The sequence below is a fragment of the Bacillus rossius genome (assembly GCF_032445375.1).
Source record: "Bacillus rossius redtenbacheri isolate Brsri chromosome 4 unlocalized genomic scaffold, Brsri_v3 Brsri_v3_scf4_2, whole genome shotgun sequence".
NCBI classification, from domain to species: domain Eukaryota; kingdom Metazoa; phylum Arthropoda; class Insecta; order Phasmatodea; family Bacillidae; genus Bacillus; species Bacillus rossius.
The window spans coordinates 12,146,582-12,162,992 of NW_026962011.1; the positions used below are offsets into that span (position 1 = coordinate 12,146,582).

The window sequence follows — 16,411 nt, forward strand, 5'->3', positions numbered from 1 at the left end:
ACTAATAGGTAAGTTTTGACTGTGAAAATGGCTAAAACGGCACTTTTTGCGGCGAGATTTAGGTAAGAAGATTCATTTTCCCGGGCTTCGGAAAATTATAGACCCGTAGAATGCACCTTTGTCTTGCGTCGCGTGATAAAAAAATATAGTTTCGTAGATGAAAATCTATGGTTCTACGATGCAGTTCTAAAGCACTGCATGCCAGTAAGACACTCCAGTGAAGTGGCGCCACCACGCGCTCCGCTCGGCCGCTATCAGTCCGGGAGGGGAAGTAGCCTTGAGCGTCGGGAAGGTGGGTATGCGGGGGGAAAAGATCCGGCTGGTAGGGGGAGTGCCCAGCTGCTGCGTGTCGCTAACCTGAGTCTAGGGCAGTAGCTGTCTTTGACAGACGCACAGTGCGAGGTGCGAGATAATAGTTCGTACATCCATCATCCTGCGTGCGTGCTCTGATACTTGTGAATGTGTGTGGGTGAATTGACTCGCGTCAAGTGCCAGTAGAACGTTTAGCCTTTATACCCATTTAGAAAGGTTTGATTTACAAAGGTATGGAATCTGCGAGAAAGCAAGTTTTGAATGAAGACAAAAGAAGAGGTAAAAAACGTCACTTGCGTCTGAATGCAGTTCGAAAGAAAAGGAAATGGAACAAAGGGAAAGTTTTACGTTTAGTTGACGGCAGGTAAGTGTGTTGTACATTTATTAAGAAACATGTAAGCCTTCACTTTCAGTTGAAAAGGTTATATAGCATAATTTTTTATATTCCTTTACTATCCATTTAAGCTGTATTAAATTTAAATGTTCTTTCTTTCACAGGCTGCGTTACGTGAAAAACCATGAAACAAGGTTTTCCAACTATACTTCACATGAGTCTTTCAGTACATCCAAACACGCGGGGAATATAGAAAATGCTGTTGAAAGGAAAACCCAGACAGACAGTGAGACTTGCTACATAACGTTGTCTCCAGCAAGGTTTGAATAATAGTTTTTTTCAACAATTACTTAAGAATAATTAAAGGGCAAAATGCCGAAAGAAGGTGTCTCTCTTACTTTTCTAGCACGGATAAAACGTCTATAACGCATGAATACCTGTATATGAATATTACGTAGGCCTATACACATACATAAAATAGTCCACTACATTACTGCATAGTTTTATAGCATGCTTTCCCGTATGAGATTCATGAAACGTTTCCTTAAATGTTTCCAAATACTTCTGCACTGAATGAAAATTAATAAAAAAGTAATATGCCTGTTCTTGACACATTTCTCTTAAATGTCGTGTGTGTATGTATTTATAATAGCTTACATAAATACGTTCCATCATTTTATGACTGAGAACTGAAAATTAATTGACTCTACATCGGAATCAGTGAATATTCGTTATTACTTACGATTTTTCACAGATTCAATTTGATGAAACATCTCAATCAGTAAACTGTAGAAAACTACATATTAACTTTGTTAAACCAATAATTGAAATAGTGAAACATATTAATTCGCAAATTTAATTTGTAAGATTTCGCGCTCAATTTATGAGGCGGTATTTTTTCATAATATAATATTAGTGTTTTCAGTCCACATACTTTTAAATTCAACCTAAATATTATGTCTAACTCAACTACTATCATAAGAAATGGTAGCGTAGTGGTCAGGTCATCGGCTTTCGGCTGCAGACAACACGGATCAAAACATTCTTCTGATAAACTCGTTAGCAAATTGTAAAGTAGGTAACAGTATTCTACAAACATAGGAATATGGAAGAACTAAAAGAATATAATCTTTCATTTTTTATTTAAATTACTTATGATTAAAATTTAGATCTTTATTAACACTTATAAATAGTACTTCAGTTGCGTAGTTACATTTTATGTTAAAAGAAAGTTGAAGGGTTATACCTAGTAACAATTGTATATAACTTATGTGAGCGTTTTCAAAATATTATTTGTTTATAGCTTTTTACTGTTACCATCGCTGAGCGGTTGGAAGTGTTGTTGTTTGCTGTATTCAAATACTGTTTAACATATCTTCCATTACGCCTACAGTTAATAAATTATTTTGTTTTAACGGTTATATAATTAAAATATTCTGAGACGTGGTATTTTTGTTTTACACAGCAATGTTGTAATTTCACAATTGGAACATTGAGCCAAACTTTGCGACATAATTAATGAAATATATTATTAATTTTAGCCTACTAATTATGTCAACAATAATAGTTGTTTACAATTTTAATAGCGTATTTGATTATTATTTCAAGGAAAATCATATCTTTAATTTTGTTTTGTTTTAGGTGTTCCACCTCTCCCGGCGATACTGCTTCACATGATCAAGTAGACATCGATGGAGCAGGTTGTTCGTATTGGACAAACGAAATATTGGCGACACCGCAGAAAGTCACAACTACTGATTATCCTACAGAAGAATATGATGTTACTGGAATATTTTCAGACACGGAACAAGAGTCAAAATCGGTCACAAGTGACTACGCTCAGCTTCTTGAAGGCGTGGAGAAACTTTCGTCACCAGCATCTTCACCCGAACAAACCTCTCCTAAAAAAACTTTCAGCTCTGAATCATCAACCTTTCCGATACAAGGCCGTCGACTGTTTGATGTTGACTTTCTATTCAAAGAAATGTCGCGCATCAGCCAACATAACAAAATGTTTCAGTGTTCGTTTGAAAATATGCGATTAATAAAAGAACATAAAAATGGAATGATAAGTAAATTTGATTTCAAGTGTAATATGTGTGGTACTGTTGAATCTATTTTCTCGGAGGACCCCCAAACAAATAAAGTCAACTGTAACATGGCATGGGTGAACAGTATGTTGTTAACGGGCCAAAGTTTTACACAGTTACAAGACATAACTTCAACTTTGGAAATGCCTTGCATGGCCAAGGAGACTTTCAACAAATGTCAAAAATCCCTATCTTCTGTTATACACGATGTCGCATGTCAAAGTATGGAAGCCGCTGGCAAAGAAGAAGCAAGATTGGCAGTAGAAAATGGCAGTGTGGATGTCGACGGAGTTCCTCTCATAGCAGTTGTCACTGATGGAGCTTGGTGTAAACGATCGTATGGAAACAAATATGATGCTCTTTCTGGGGTGGTAAGTTTGTGTATTACGTAATCTTATTGCGTGTTGAATAATAATTTGTAGGCAATCTGTGTTATATCAGTAATTATGTATTATTAGTAACTAAAATAAGTTCATGACAGTGTGAACAACACGTAATAGTTATTTTGTTAATATTTCCTTCTTTTGTAGATAAATGCGACAATTTAAATTCTTTATAAGTGCAAACATTGTATAGTTATTTTGTGATAGACCTGTTTGCTAGTATGAAAGTCTTTTAGGCCTACCGGCATAGAGCCATATACTTAGAGCCTATTGACATAATGCCAGACATTCGAAATAATGTAATTATCCTGATTATACAATGTTCGTTACCTTACATTAAGTTTTACAGCGAACAGATTAAATATGCTTGTTTTTTTTTCTTATAGGCTTGCATAGTAGGAAAAGAAACAAAAAAAGTTATCTTCGCAAGCACTAGGAATCGATACTGCTGCATATGTTCACGAGCAAACAGTAAAAATGAGACGCCAAAGGACCACGTCTGTTTCAAAAATTGGAACAAGTCTTCAAATGCCATGGAATCTGACATCATAGTGGAAGGTTTCAAATGCAGTGTTTCCATGCATAACCTGAAATATCATCAGCTGATTGGTGAGTCACAAGGTGATCAGTTAATTTCAGATGTTATTAATTATTATGTATTTGTGTCGATCGTATATTTTCGAAATAATTTCAATGCCGTGTGGTATTTAATGTTTTTATTTCCGACGTCGCACGTTTCATATGTTTTCATACAATGCTGCATATTGTAACGAACTGAAATGTAGCGCTTTTGTAACAGCTACTTCCTAAATATACAGAAAGGTATTAGCTCTACAATGTTTATAAATGTAACCTCGCGAAGAGTAGGTACTAAATATTGTGAACTATATGAAAATAGTTAGCCTCAGAGCAGTAACCGAGCGCTCTGATATGCCTACAAGAAGAACGTGCATATGTGGCCATTTCGAGTTAAAAATGATTTGGTAGTTTTCTGTAGGTATTTTTCAGTGAGCCATTGTATGTAAGTAGTTGTGTTAATTAAAGAAATGTTGTCTTGCACTTGTATTTCATACCCCAAAAATAGCATAGCCATACAATTCAGAGCCTACCACTATGTTAATATATGTACTTCTTTGAGGGCTTAACTGCAGATTTATGTCTTGGTATGGTTCTTAGGAATATTTTTTAAAGGGTATGCAAGGTATAAAGTTTTCCATTTAGCCGAAAAAAGGACCCAAAAATATTGTAAAGTATGCGGCCTTAGTTTTAATATTTGTGAGAAATAGAGTATTGAAGTCTTATCTTGTTTAAGGCCATGTTACAGCGTTTAACGGCCCTTCAAAAACAATAATTTTTAATCAATGTTTTGTCTATACAGAAAAATCACCCAGTTTTAACAATACCACCTTAAACGTTTTATTAAAGTATTGTCATACCAATAAACATAACAGTTTTTTTCCAATATTTCTAAATAAGTTAACGCCAATTTTTTGCCCGAAAATGAGATAAAGAATGACAAAATAATGTATGCGGCCGAATTATACGTGGTAGATTTAAATAGCTTCTAAGGATTTGTTCACAGTTTCATTTCACGGAGTCATGAATTTTCTCAATTCATTACATTGGAAACTAACTGATAAATTTAACTCATTTTCGAAACGCTGCAACATGGCCTTGTATTTTTTTTCGTATATAAATAAATACCTATACATTTATCACATTAGTACGTAGCGTGTTGTAAACATTTTCAGGAGATGGCGATAGCAGCATTATGACCCAGTTGGTGAAGGCTCAGCCATATGGTCCAAATTTTACAATCACCAAAATTGAATGTACTAACCACATACTGCGAAATTACCTTCGAAGGATACGTTGTATTGCTCAAAAGACGAAAAACGAAATTGGTTCCGTTTCTCCTGTTCTACGAAAGGCTGTATCTGACAAACAACTCCGCCTTCGAGCTGCAGTCACCGGAGCTGTGCAGCATAGGCGTGCTCAAAAAGAGTTTCCAATTCACAGAAAAATTGAGGAGTTAAAACTTGACATTTACAATGGTCCATTTCACGTATTTGGTGACCACTCAGGATGCGCAATTAGAGGTTATTTCTGTAGCGGATTGAAAGAAAACGAGGAAAACCTTGTACCGCCTCTTCAAGAGGCAGGTATATGGTCAGAAATAATAGCAGCTCGAAACATTGTTGCACATCATGCTGTAAGCCTTTTACATAATGTCAATACTAATACAGCAGAGTCTTTCAATAATGTGGTTTGCAAGCATGTTTCAAGTAAACGAGTAAACTTTTGTTTGAGTGGTGGCTACCAAACAAGAAGCGAGCTCTCTGTAATTTCTTTTAATTCAGGTCCTCAAACACAGTCCTTTATCCATAAAGGTTTAACAAACAGTAGTCCTGGAAACATCACTAAAGCTCACATACAGCGCAAGGAACGTTCATCAGAGAAAAGAAAGCTCAGGAGGCTGACAAACCCACAAACATTTAAGCGCAGAAAGTTGTATGTGACAGGTCCTGACAAGGATTATGGCTGTGTAGAACAACGCATACCTGACATGGAACCAGACGAATATGCAAGACAGACACAGGAATTTCTCGCTAGTCTTTGTAAAACGGATGAAGAACGAGAAAATCTACAAATCGCTACCAAAGGGCAAAATGATTCTGTTCTCTGGAAATCAGAAAGAATCAAGCGACTGACAGCATCAAATTTCGGTAGAATCTGTAACATGAAGAAATCCACTAAGCGAGCAAAATCCGTTGTCAATATATTGTACAGTAGGTTTTCAGGGACGGAGGCCACAAGGTATGGATTGGAAAATGAGCATAGCGCCATTCAGGATTTTGAAGTGAACTTTGGTAAGAAGGTGGCTCGCTGTGGCTTATTCGTCGATAAGGAACACCCATGGCTGGCAGCAACACCTGACGGTCTTGTTGGAGATGATGGTATCCTTGAAGTAAAATGTCCTGCCGTAGCTGCCAGAATGTCTCCACAAGAAGCAGTGGAACAGAAAAAAGTAACATTTTGTAACATTGTGGATGGTAAAATGTTTCTGAAGAAAGGACATGCTTACATGTACCAAGTGCAGGGACAACTGCATATTACCAATCGTAAGTACTGTTATTTCGTCCTTTGGACACCACGTGGCTTACTAGTGCAACAAATTGAAAGAGAGAACAGTTTCTGGAAAGAAAAAATGATCAACAAACTGACACAGTTTTACATGACGTGCCTTCTACCGGAAATAATAGATCCACGTTATCCTAGGAATATGGAAATCAGGGAACCTGATAATACACTGTAAACAATTGATGGACAATAGCCTTACATGTAAGCCAAAATTACCACAAACAGTACAGGTAAATTCCCATTTTTAAAGAAGGATATTAACAACAAAAATGATTTCATAAAGATTACAGTTAGGCCTATAGATTTTTGTTTTCTAGTCCAATAAACAATTGAAACATAGAAAATTGGCGTACTAGTTTGACGAAAGATGTTTGAAATGATACAGTTATACAGACAAGTGCCCAGTTGCCAGTTTCCGTGCCAACAGAAAAAAAAACCTTATGTTTGTGTATGCTGTGAAATACTTAAATCAATATAATGTAACAGTGTAATTGGCATGCAGTGTCTTATAACTTTGCACTTAGATTATATTATTATGGGCCGTATCTCATTGTGAATCGTTTTAAAAGATATACGTAAAATGTTTGTTTCACTCTACATGTTATATTGTGCGCTGATAGTTTACTACTAGTATCGAGCAGCTGTTTATTTTTATTTTTGGTTTTGATGTATTAACATTAGTTTCATTATTTGTATTTGCACCGTATTATTTATCAAGAGTGTTCGAAACGAAATAATTTGTTATACTGAATCTGAAATAGTTGTATGAATATATTTATTTTTGTATGTTTAAATATGTAAGGTGGAATATTTTTTTGTGTAAACAATTAGTATGTATGTTCAGAGCTATTGTATTGTAGCTATTGTCTCAACAGTTTCAAAACATTAAGCCAGTTTTTTACCATTTACTTAAGCTGATTCATGGTGACAACTGTCTTATTTTGTGGTACAAATTACATAGATGTATAACCTGTAGTAAGAATGAACATAACAATTCTCATAGATATAAAATGTAAATAAAATTGAATGAGCATTAGGTGTTGTGTGAATAATATATTTTGTTATGAATGTTGTAATTTACAAGAAAGATATTTATATACATATGTTGTAAAATATACACATATCCATACACACTTTGCAGCAAGTGATTTCATTACATACCCTTCCATTTTATTTTGGCATTTTGTATACACTGCCAAAGGAAAAGTTTAATTACGATTTACTACCAATCTGTACAAAGTGCCTACAAGAGGTTTACATTTGTGGATACATGTGCCTCTGTAGTACATTATTATTGTAATAGTGAACGAATATTAAATTCACACATCTGGTACTTTAAAATTAAGTAGGAATATGAAGAAAACATACATTATAGTATTTGTTACATTAAGAAGGATCACAAACACACATGGTATTACCCATATTAAAATAAGAATAATATATAAATACATTAAGATTAGAAACATTACAGAGTTTACATTACTTAAGACCGACGACAATAAATAGGGATGTAGTACGTTGAGTAACATTGTCATATATTACATGACAAATTAATCCTTTAGTACACTCACTAGGTCATTGAATAATCTAAGACAATCATAAGAATAAACTCAGGCAATATAGAAAGGCCTATACGAGTACACAAACGAATAAACATTAGACTACTAGTTAACTTACAGTAGAACAAAAACTAAACATGTCTTAATTTTTTATAAAATATTTCATAAGTTTATTTATGACCCGCAGTGAAATTTACAGTTTTTTTTGTCCTGAAATAAAATTGCATTCGCTATGTTCTTTCTAGACATCGTTTTCCGCACTATCTCTTAAAAATTGTGAGCTGTAGCGCTAAGCAGCACACAGGCTGACGAACATATAAGAATAAATTTAGCCAATCAGTGTACGCTAATGCGTAGCAAGTTTAATAGTTCAGTCGGTAATAATCTAAATTATTTGTTATTAAATGCAATAGAAACAAAACGATCTCATTTGATAGCAAATGTAGATAGTTGTTTTAAAGTACCACAAATTTGAAACACCATTTGTTAATTCACAGCCAACCATATAAGGAGTGAGGCAATCATCGTTTACGTAACATATGAGAGGCTAATATTGATAATGGTGTAAGTCACTTATATTCCGAAGCACTAGTGTTACATTAAATATGTTTCATACGAAAGCCCCTCTAAATTATTTAATATTTATTAACTTTCTCACAATAATTCAAGCACTTAGTTGGTTCTGTCTTTTAAATATCGTAACAAATAATTGTTTTGTTAAAAATTGGTAATGTGCCTTATTCCACTATCATTCTAAGCCTTTCATATCATTGCATGCAGTTACGGCATTCATAATAAAAGGCCACTTATATTTTCCGAGTTTGAATAGGAAAATATATCTTTATTCGTTAACCATTTTTACTAAAGCCTGTTCTACAGTGACACGGAACCGTAAGCAACGGAAACGCATAACGGAAACTCAAACGCAATCGCAAGAGTTGTGTTGCCAATCTCATGCCGAAGCGTTTCCGTGTCCGCTTGCGTCCACTGTTGCAAGTATATTAAAATATTCGTTTTTGTGCGTTCACTGTAGAACGGACCTAATGATTTATAAGAACGGCTGAAAACAATAGCGTCCGAAATGAAATATGCTAGATGTATTTTACAGCAGAACAATAAACGGCGATTGTTTCATCAGCTGCAAAATATTGCATACAAACACAACTTTAAAAGCAACAGAGCATTCGTTTAATGGGTAATAATAATTATATTATAGTTTCTTCATTCCAAAAGAAAGTATCATGGCATAAAAATATCTTTCACGATTCTCTGAAGTGTAATCTGGCCTTAGTTCAGCGCGTAAATCCTAAACAATGACATTCCGCCGCATGCGCCAGCCAAGTGTCTCGAGGTGCCGGCTCGGTGCCGGGAAGCGGACACCACGTTCACTATCTGCCTCGCGCCCTTTCCCCTGCCCCCGCACTCACCCACCCAGGTGTCTGCTCGGCGGTCGGGTGGGGGAAGACACCATCCCGCCTTTCGAGGGGCGGAAAGCCACGGCGAGTAGTTCCAGCGTCTGCCGCGATTCCTGCACGAAGATGAGCCCGTCCAGGCGCGCGAAGTGATTTTCCCACGGACATAGGCGGCGCCCTTAACAACACTAAATATGATATACAATCTTAAATACTGCAATGTAAAAAATATTACAATGAAAAAAAAGCATTAAATTGGCCGTTAAAAAAGTTCATAGCCAGGGCAGTCTTCGCCGCATACTCAAGTTGATAGTCAAACGCGGCCCGGGGGACGTCAGGAACTGTGTCTTTAAAAGGTGTAATTATACGTCACTCGTTTTTGTTATATATTCTCTGCGCTACCCTTCGCGTGAAAACAAAGTTATACTCTGCAACAGTACTTTAAATAGCAAAATCCTTCGTGTCTAACATATTCGTTTCAGAAATAATAGCACCATGCAAAATCTCCGCCACCCAAACATAGTTGTAAGTGGCCACTTATTTGTTTTGTGCAGGGCATCCAAACCTGACGACTAGCTTAGTCATGTAATGCCAAGGTGTCTCTTCTTATAAGGTCACACCGCGCAACGGGGAAGCCTTCTTTTCACAGACGAGAGATCCAAACGCCCGATCGTGCATCTTCGGTTATTTTTGTTAATTGTAAAAGGTTAGGTTAGCTACATTCTACTTTAAAAATTTGTGGACGGTTGATTTGGTTAGGATAGCTACATTAAAGATACTCTGAAATCATGTAAACGGTTTCCTAGCCCTGGATAGCTACATATGTATTAAAAAGTTATTTGCTAAGCAACATTAAATGATTTTACAGTATTTTTAATGTAGCTATACTTACCTAATATAACCAACCATCCACAATGTTTTAAAGTATTTATAATGTAGCTAACCTATCCTAATCGACCGCAAAATTTAATGCCACACCGGTTTATACAATGAGATAGGACGCAAAAAAAAAGCGAGCATGAACTTCGGGGAACTTCGGATGTGACTCTCTCGTCTGTGAAATGAAGGATTCCCCCTCGCTGCTCAGGCCCCTACTTGACTCCCGCGCGCGTCGCGGCAGTTGCCAGCAAACAGACACCCGGCATAGAGCGTAGCTTCCCGTAGACACAGCCTTTCTTTCGAACGCTCTTATTTTTATTCTTTAAGTGAATCTTCTTTGCTGAGCGGGACTACAATTTTTTGAGCATTACGACAATTCCGATCGCATCAAGGAAACAGTTAGGTACGTTGTCGGTAGAGGAGGAAACGGCAAAGGAGAAGTAGAAATGACGCAGCATACTTTCACACTTTAATGCTTGCACACTTGCATACTTGAATACTTGCACATTAGCACACATGCATACTTGCCCACTTTACACTTTCATACTTGAATAATTTCCACTCGTACACTTGCCTACTCATACTTTCACACTTGCATACTTGCGCAATAGCATAGTTTAGTGCTTGCATTCTTGCATATATTTATTTTTTGATCTGCGAACGCAGTCAAATAAAATTATGTTTCATATACCTAATCTGTATTAATAATAAAAATTTTCGAGACAAAAAGTCTGTTAATTGGATGAAAAGATGAAAAAAAAAAAAAACTATTGTAAATGGCTATTTACATTATTGAGAACTCAGAAATTTTCACACACAAATATTTGTCTGTTTGTCTGTTTATCAGTTTGTTCGAGCATCAATCGAAAACTACTGGACGGATTTTGATGAAGTTTTTTAATGGTAAGCTCTTTGGATAACTTTGAAACTAGGCTATTCCAAAATACAGAATACCGCCCCTAAGAAGGTGAAAAAAGGGTAAATATGGTTTAAAGATAATGATTTATATCTCTGAAACTAATCAAGCTTAAGAAAAGATAATGTGTACAAATAATTAAAATTAAAAAATATAGTCCTCAAAAATTTTATATTTTAGAATTTCATCCTCCCAGGGGTAAAAAAGGGGTAAGTATATTTTAAAATTTAATAATTATATCTCCAAATTTAATTAGGCATAATGAATTATTATGGGTACCAAAAATAAACATAAAAAAACGTACAGCAAAAAGTTTTGTATTTTACGAAATTCAACCCCTAAGAGATGGAAAAGGAGTAGGGCCTAAGTATTTTATAAAAGAAAATAATTATATCTCCGAATTTAAATGAGCATCATAAATGATTTCGGATACCAATAATGACCATTCGAGAACGCCCATCCATAATTTTTTTATTTTTCGAAATTCAACCACTAGGGGTTGAAAAATGGGTAAGAATGTTAAAAAAAAAATTACGATATCCAAGAATTTAATTAAATGTTACAAATGATTTTGGTTCCAATAATAAACATTCAAAAACCTACAACCACAATTTTTATATTTTGCAAAATTTTACCCTTAAGTGTTGAAAAACATGGTACCTAAGTATATTTTAAAATTTAATAATCATATCTCCAAATTTATTTAAGCTTAATGAATGATTTTGGTTACCAACAATAAACATACAACTACTAACCACAATTTTTATATTTTGTGAAGTTGAACCCGTAATTTTAAATGTAAAATTTTAAATTAGTTTTTTAAAATTAAAAAAATATTTTTTTGATCAAATTAATCTTAATTTAACAATAGGAAATGTTAAATAAACATACCCTAACTTAGCAGCTTATTCAAACTTTTCTGAAACTTCACATCTTAAGTTGTAACAGGGTTCAATATTATTAAAAAATAAAAAGTTATGAAATCTTTATCACCATTATTGGCTTAATTAATTTTAACTCAATATAAATAAAAGTTTATTATAATGGTTTTGGGTTCACATCTGCGGTTAAAAAAAGAAAAGTGTTGAGTTGGGTTTTTGTTTGGTTAGTAAATATTGCCATATTTACATAGTTCTTAATTTTTACACTAACGTCCCTGTGGTAATAGAGGTGAGGAGTAACAACTTTAAGGATTATTTTGAAGTAATACTAAGTAAATTAAGAGTAAAATAATATGTTGTTTAATAAATTTGATGTATTTTTGTGTCGAACAAAGATGCGATTGTATCACATATCCTTAAATAATGGCAGGTATTTGTAATAAGATGAAATTATTTAATAATTCTAAGAATATCTCTAACCATTGTAAATAAAAGTTTCAGTGTAAACTTTGCCATAAACTATCTTAAAATAATTAAGGCACGAGTTTAAGAATTTTTCTAATATTATCTAATTCATGAAATGAAAAGGAGATACGTGCGATTTCATCAGGTAAAATATATCTTCGAACACTCTGAAACAGAAATTATAAAATCGGGTAGTTAATCGATACTAAAAAAAAGGCCCTACTCCAAAATATCAAGCATTTAGTTTCGAACTATATATCCTTTTAGCTGAAAATTAAAGTTTTTGTATTATTACTAGTATATCCTTTATGTTGCGGGTTAAATACACCCGGTGTTTCTAAACAGTTCAATCAAAACCAAATTGATTTAACATACATTGTATAAAAGGATAAAGAATCTAACAGTTTCAATTCTTCTTATACCACCAAACATGTGTTTTTCACGTTGTTTAGGTATGTAATATAGGGTTATATATATAGAAGAGAAGGCCACACTTCTGTATTAAAAAGTCTGGTATCTATTGTTTTGAAGTGAACAATGTCCACATATTTTCAGCCTACAGATTAAATGTTATGACAGAACATTTGAGCTACTAATGGCACATTAAGGGGTACGTGATTAAGATACTCGGAACGAGGTGTTTGTCAGAGATATGTTGGAGGATATAAGCGACCCCACCCTCGCTAGCACACGTGAGCCGCAGAACCATGAAGTTACTGAGGATTGTCGTGTCGGGATGTGTCCTAGCGGCACTCGTCACGTGCCTGCCTGTGGAAGGCGCAGGTGAACTGCCAACTCGAGGTGAGATACTTGCACACCACGATGTATCATATCTGACGAAATTTATCATTAGCATTAACACTTAAAAAATAATCCAAATATAAATATTTAAAAAAGATACTGAATAGTATTTTATACCTTTTTGAGTATTATATTGCAAGAAACTCGAGAAAACAGTTGATAATGTATGATTAGTTAAAAAACGCTATAATTTATTCTTAACGTTACTTATGAAGTCTTTCTTAAAACTTCTTTGCTAAAATTATTTGGTGATACTTTCCTAATATAAGGTCATGATGGCTAAGACACATGCGTTGAACCAATGTGTTTGGGCACGTAGTTAATGGTATGGTTCTTTATTTAATTTACAACTACATAGTTATTATTCACAGATATAATTGGGTTCCTTAGTATTCATATGGCCATAATTTCTTTACCATTACGTGCATAAAAAAAGGAAGAAAATATTTTGTTTGAAATAAATGGTGATCCCAGGCAACTAACACTAATGTTGCCATAGATGTAATAGCTACACTGTAAAACATCGACCAATAGGGTTCGTGTATGAAAGGAACTTCACACTATTTAAAGGATATTGTTGTATTCAGACAATAAAGGAAACTTGTGTTATTTTTATCATTTTTTTAAAAATATGACACGAGTTTAAAAAGCACACGGCAGAACTAATGCTCTTAAAATAATCTTTGATTAAAAAAAAGGGAAAATAGGAGTAGCTTTTGTTGGATCAAATTTACAAATCAGAGTAGGAGTTCAGTGATATGAACAACTCATACATAATGCTGATATAGTGAGGGTCGTGTGTTCAATCCCACATCAGGATGACTGCAGTGATACTTATTGGGTAATGTGGTTTGACCTTTTCGACACCAAGATGATTTAAAATGTTTAGATAAAACTTAACTGATCAAAGCCTTTATGGTCGTTTTCGATGTGGTTTTCGAGGCAGTTAAACATGTGCGTTACAGTCACGGATTGTGAGGATTGAATGAGCCTTGGTCTATAGACAATAACTATCCTAACATTTGCATGATTTCGATAAACAAGGGAAAGGGGAAACATAAGTTATGTTGTAGTAGGCCTACTACTATGATGTCGAGCATTACCACAGACACACCTTGCTTAGTTATGAGCAACCACATTCTCTTGTGACTCTGGTAACCAGATTACACTAGAGTCGAATAGTTTTTGAACTTGAAAAAAAAAAAACATTTTTTATTTTATATTTTAATATTTTTATCTAAAAATAATTTCAACGTAATTTTCAAACGTCTAAATTAGTAACAATTTTTAGGTTTCGGTTCCCTACCACGTTCGTGCAACTTCGGATTTCTCTCAAAAATTGAAATTAAAAAATCGAAGGGTTAGGTTGGTTAGTCACAACATGCTTGTTTTCATTGGAAACTTCTGATTTAGCGGCTGAAGTGGCGTTAATACCAAAACGCAAAACTTCGGAAATCTTCGGAAATTCGTACGTGAGTTGTAGGCTTCCCCTATTGAAGAGTGCGGTTATGTGCAAACAACTTTGCCCACGTAAACTTTGCCCACGTAGCGAAATGTTGGAGTGCGGGCACAGAGGAGATAAGAACCAGAGGCGAAATCAACTGTGCACACCCGAACTCGCCGTGTTGACACATCGTAGGCTAGCCGCCATTTTTGTGGCAAGTATAATTCTGGTGTTGGTATAGCGTTTTAAACTTTGGGATGCTGCAGAGATCAGTTTTATGAAAATGAATGAGTTTCGTAAACGTTTTGGAGCCACTTGGTGCTCGGCACCAAACTGTTCAAACAACAGTGGTCAACCTGAAAAAAGAAGCTTCTTCAGATTTCCTATAGATGAAATACTGTAGGTAAAACTAACGTGTCAACCTAGTACCTGTAAGTTCTGCAATGTTGATTCCACAACTTGCAAAATGTGGCTGTTACTTTCCTTCTTCTATTTGTTATCTTAATTATCAGTAATATTTAGAGTGTAATGTGGGTTTGTTAACTTATGCAGTAAACGAATATAGGAATTATCGCGATTAAAATTGGCCTAGCGTGTTAAAATAAAATATCTGCTTATAGACCTTTAAGTGTTCGAGTAAAACCATCAGAGTGCTTTAAAACATAAGTGATGGGCTAAAATTTTCATTTATATGTACTTTTTTCATGTGGGTACATAGTGTTGAGTAATGATTTCATAACATTGAAACATAATCAGTTGTTACCTAACCTAAGGTAAACCTAACCAAACATAATTGTAACCTAATAAACCTTATCTCAATGTAATCTATCTTTATCATATTTAACAAATGAGAGTAAATGTTCCGTATTGCGTATCCATGTGTATCCAGATATACCTTTGATCCTGATGGCATGATCCTGATGGCATGATCCTGTACAACTGAACCTGTGGTACATGATGCTTTTTTTTTTTTTTTTAGCAGTGGGGATGAGCGTAGCGCCAACGCATTTTACAGCGCGAAAGCTGATATAAAAAATAAATTATTTGTAAGATAAATTACATCAGGTTTCGCGCTACGCCTCAGCGCTACGTGTCTCTCCCACTGCTAAAAAAAAAATAAGCATCATGTACCACAGGGTCAGCTGTACAAGACCGTGCCATCAGAATCGTACCATCAGGACCACAGGGTTAACTTGGATACGCAACACGGAACTTTCACCCAAATGAGATTAAGTTAGTTATTTTGTAAAAACAGGGATTTTTTTAATACTTTTGCACGAGAAGCTATTCCTGATATTTACTATATAATTTGAATTTATTGCAACAGGTTGACTACCTACTGTCCTAGAACTAGGCCTAATACTTTCCATGCTTTACTCACTTAGGTACGTACCAAAAGAAAGGAATGATTAGTGTGCACGTCATTTGTGTATTATGTTTTTAAAATATTTATGGAGGATCAAATGCAACAAATTTGATATACGTCTTCCCACTATTTTTTCTTGTATGCAGACATAGTCATGGATTGTGTGCTGTATAACCTCTGATTTCACGCAAATAAAATATTTCGTAAGTTGCCTATGCAAACACGCCGTCATACACGGACAAATAGGCTCGTCACTTAAGAGGCCGTGTCACAAATTTGCGCTCCTATCTATATCAATGTTATTTTAAAAGGCAGTTTTTCTCAAAGTCTATAAGAGGTAGGGGCCGGAAATTTTGCCTACTGAAAGTATACAATACATTTAACATAACCGCTTTTTTCAAATTTAGTTATCATATCATATATTATTT

At 34.8% G+C, this 16,411-nt stretch overlaps 1 protein-coding gene across 3 annotated transcripts; it reads left to right on the top strand.

Moving 5' to 3' along the window:
* The first annotated feature begins 313 nt into the window (after nucleotides 1-313).
* On the top strand, nucleotides 314-7,281 carry LOC134541972 (uncharacterized). Of its 3 annotated transcripts, XM_063385737.1 has the most exons (5): nucleotides 314-676; nucleotides 811-966; nucleotides 2,288-3,107; nucleotides 3,506-3,728; nucleotides 4,871-7,281. In XM_063385737.1, the coding sequence occupies exons 1-5, from the start codon at nucleotides 546-548 to the stop codon at nucleotides 6,433-6,435; spliced, it is 2,895 nt and encodes a 964-aa protein (XP_063241807.1). In that variant the 5' UTR covers nucleotides 314-545; the 3' UTR covers nucleotides 6,436-7,281. The 3 variants fall into 3 exon arrangements, with proteins under 3 accessions (XP_063241807.1, XP_063241808.1, XP_063241809.1); XM_063385738.1 differs by having other exon boundaries at nucleotides 3,506-7,281; XM_063385739.1 differs by having other exon boundaries at nucleotides 2,288-7,281.
* Nucleotides 7,282-16,411: the final 9,130 nt, after the last annotated feature.

What these genes read in the sequence shown, in the direction of transcription:
- LOC134541972 (XM_063385737.1), top strand. Translation starts at nt 546, where the DNA reads ATGGAATCTGCGAGAAAGCAAGTTTTGAATGAAGACAAAAGAAGAGGT. An exon ending in TTACGTTTAGTTGACGGCAG is followed by an intron (nt 677 to 810) that starts GTAAGTGTGTTG and finishes TTTCTTTCACAG; the next exon opens with GCTGCGTTACGTGAAAAACC. An exon ending in ATGATGCTCTTTCTGGGGTG is followed by an intron (nt 3,108 to 3,505) that starts GTAAGTTTGTGT and finishes TTTTTCTTATAG; the next exon opens with GCTTGCATAGTAGGAAAAGA.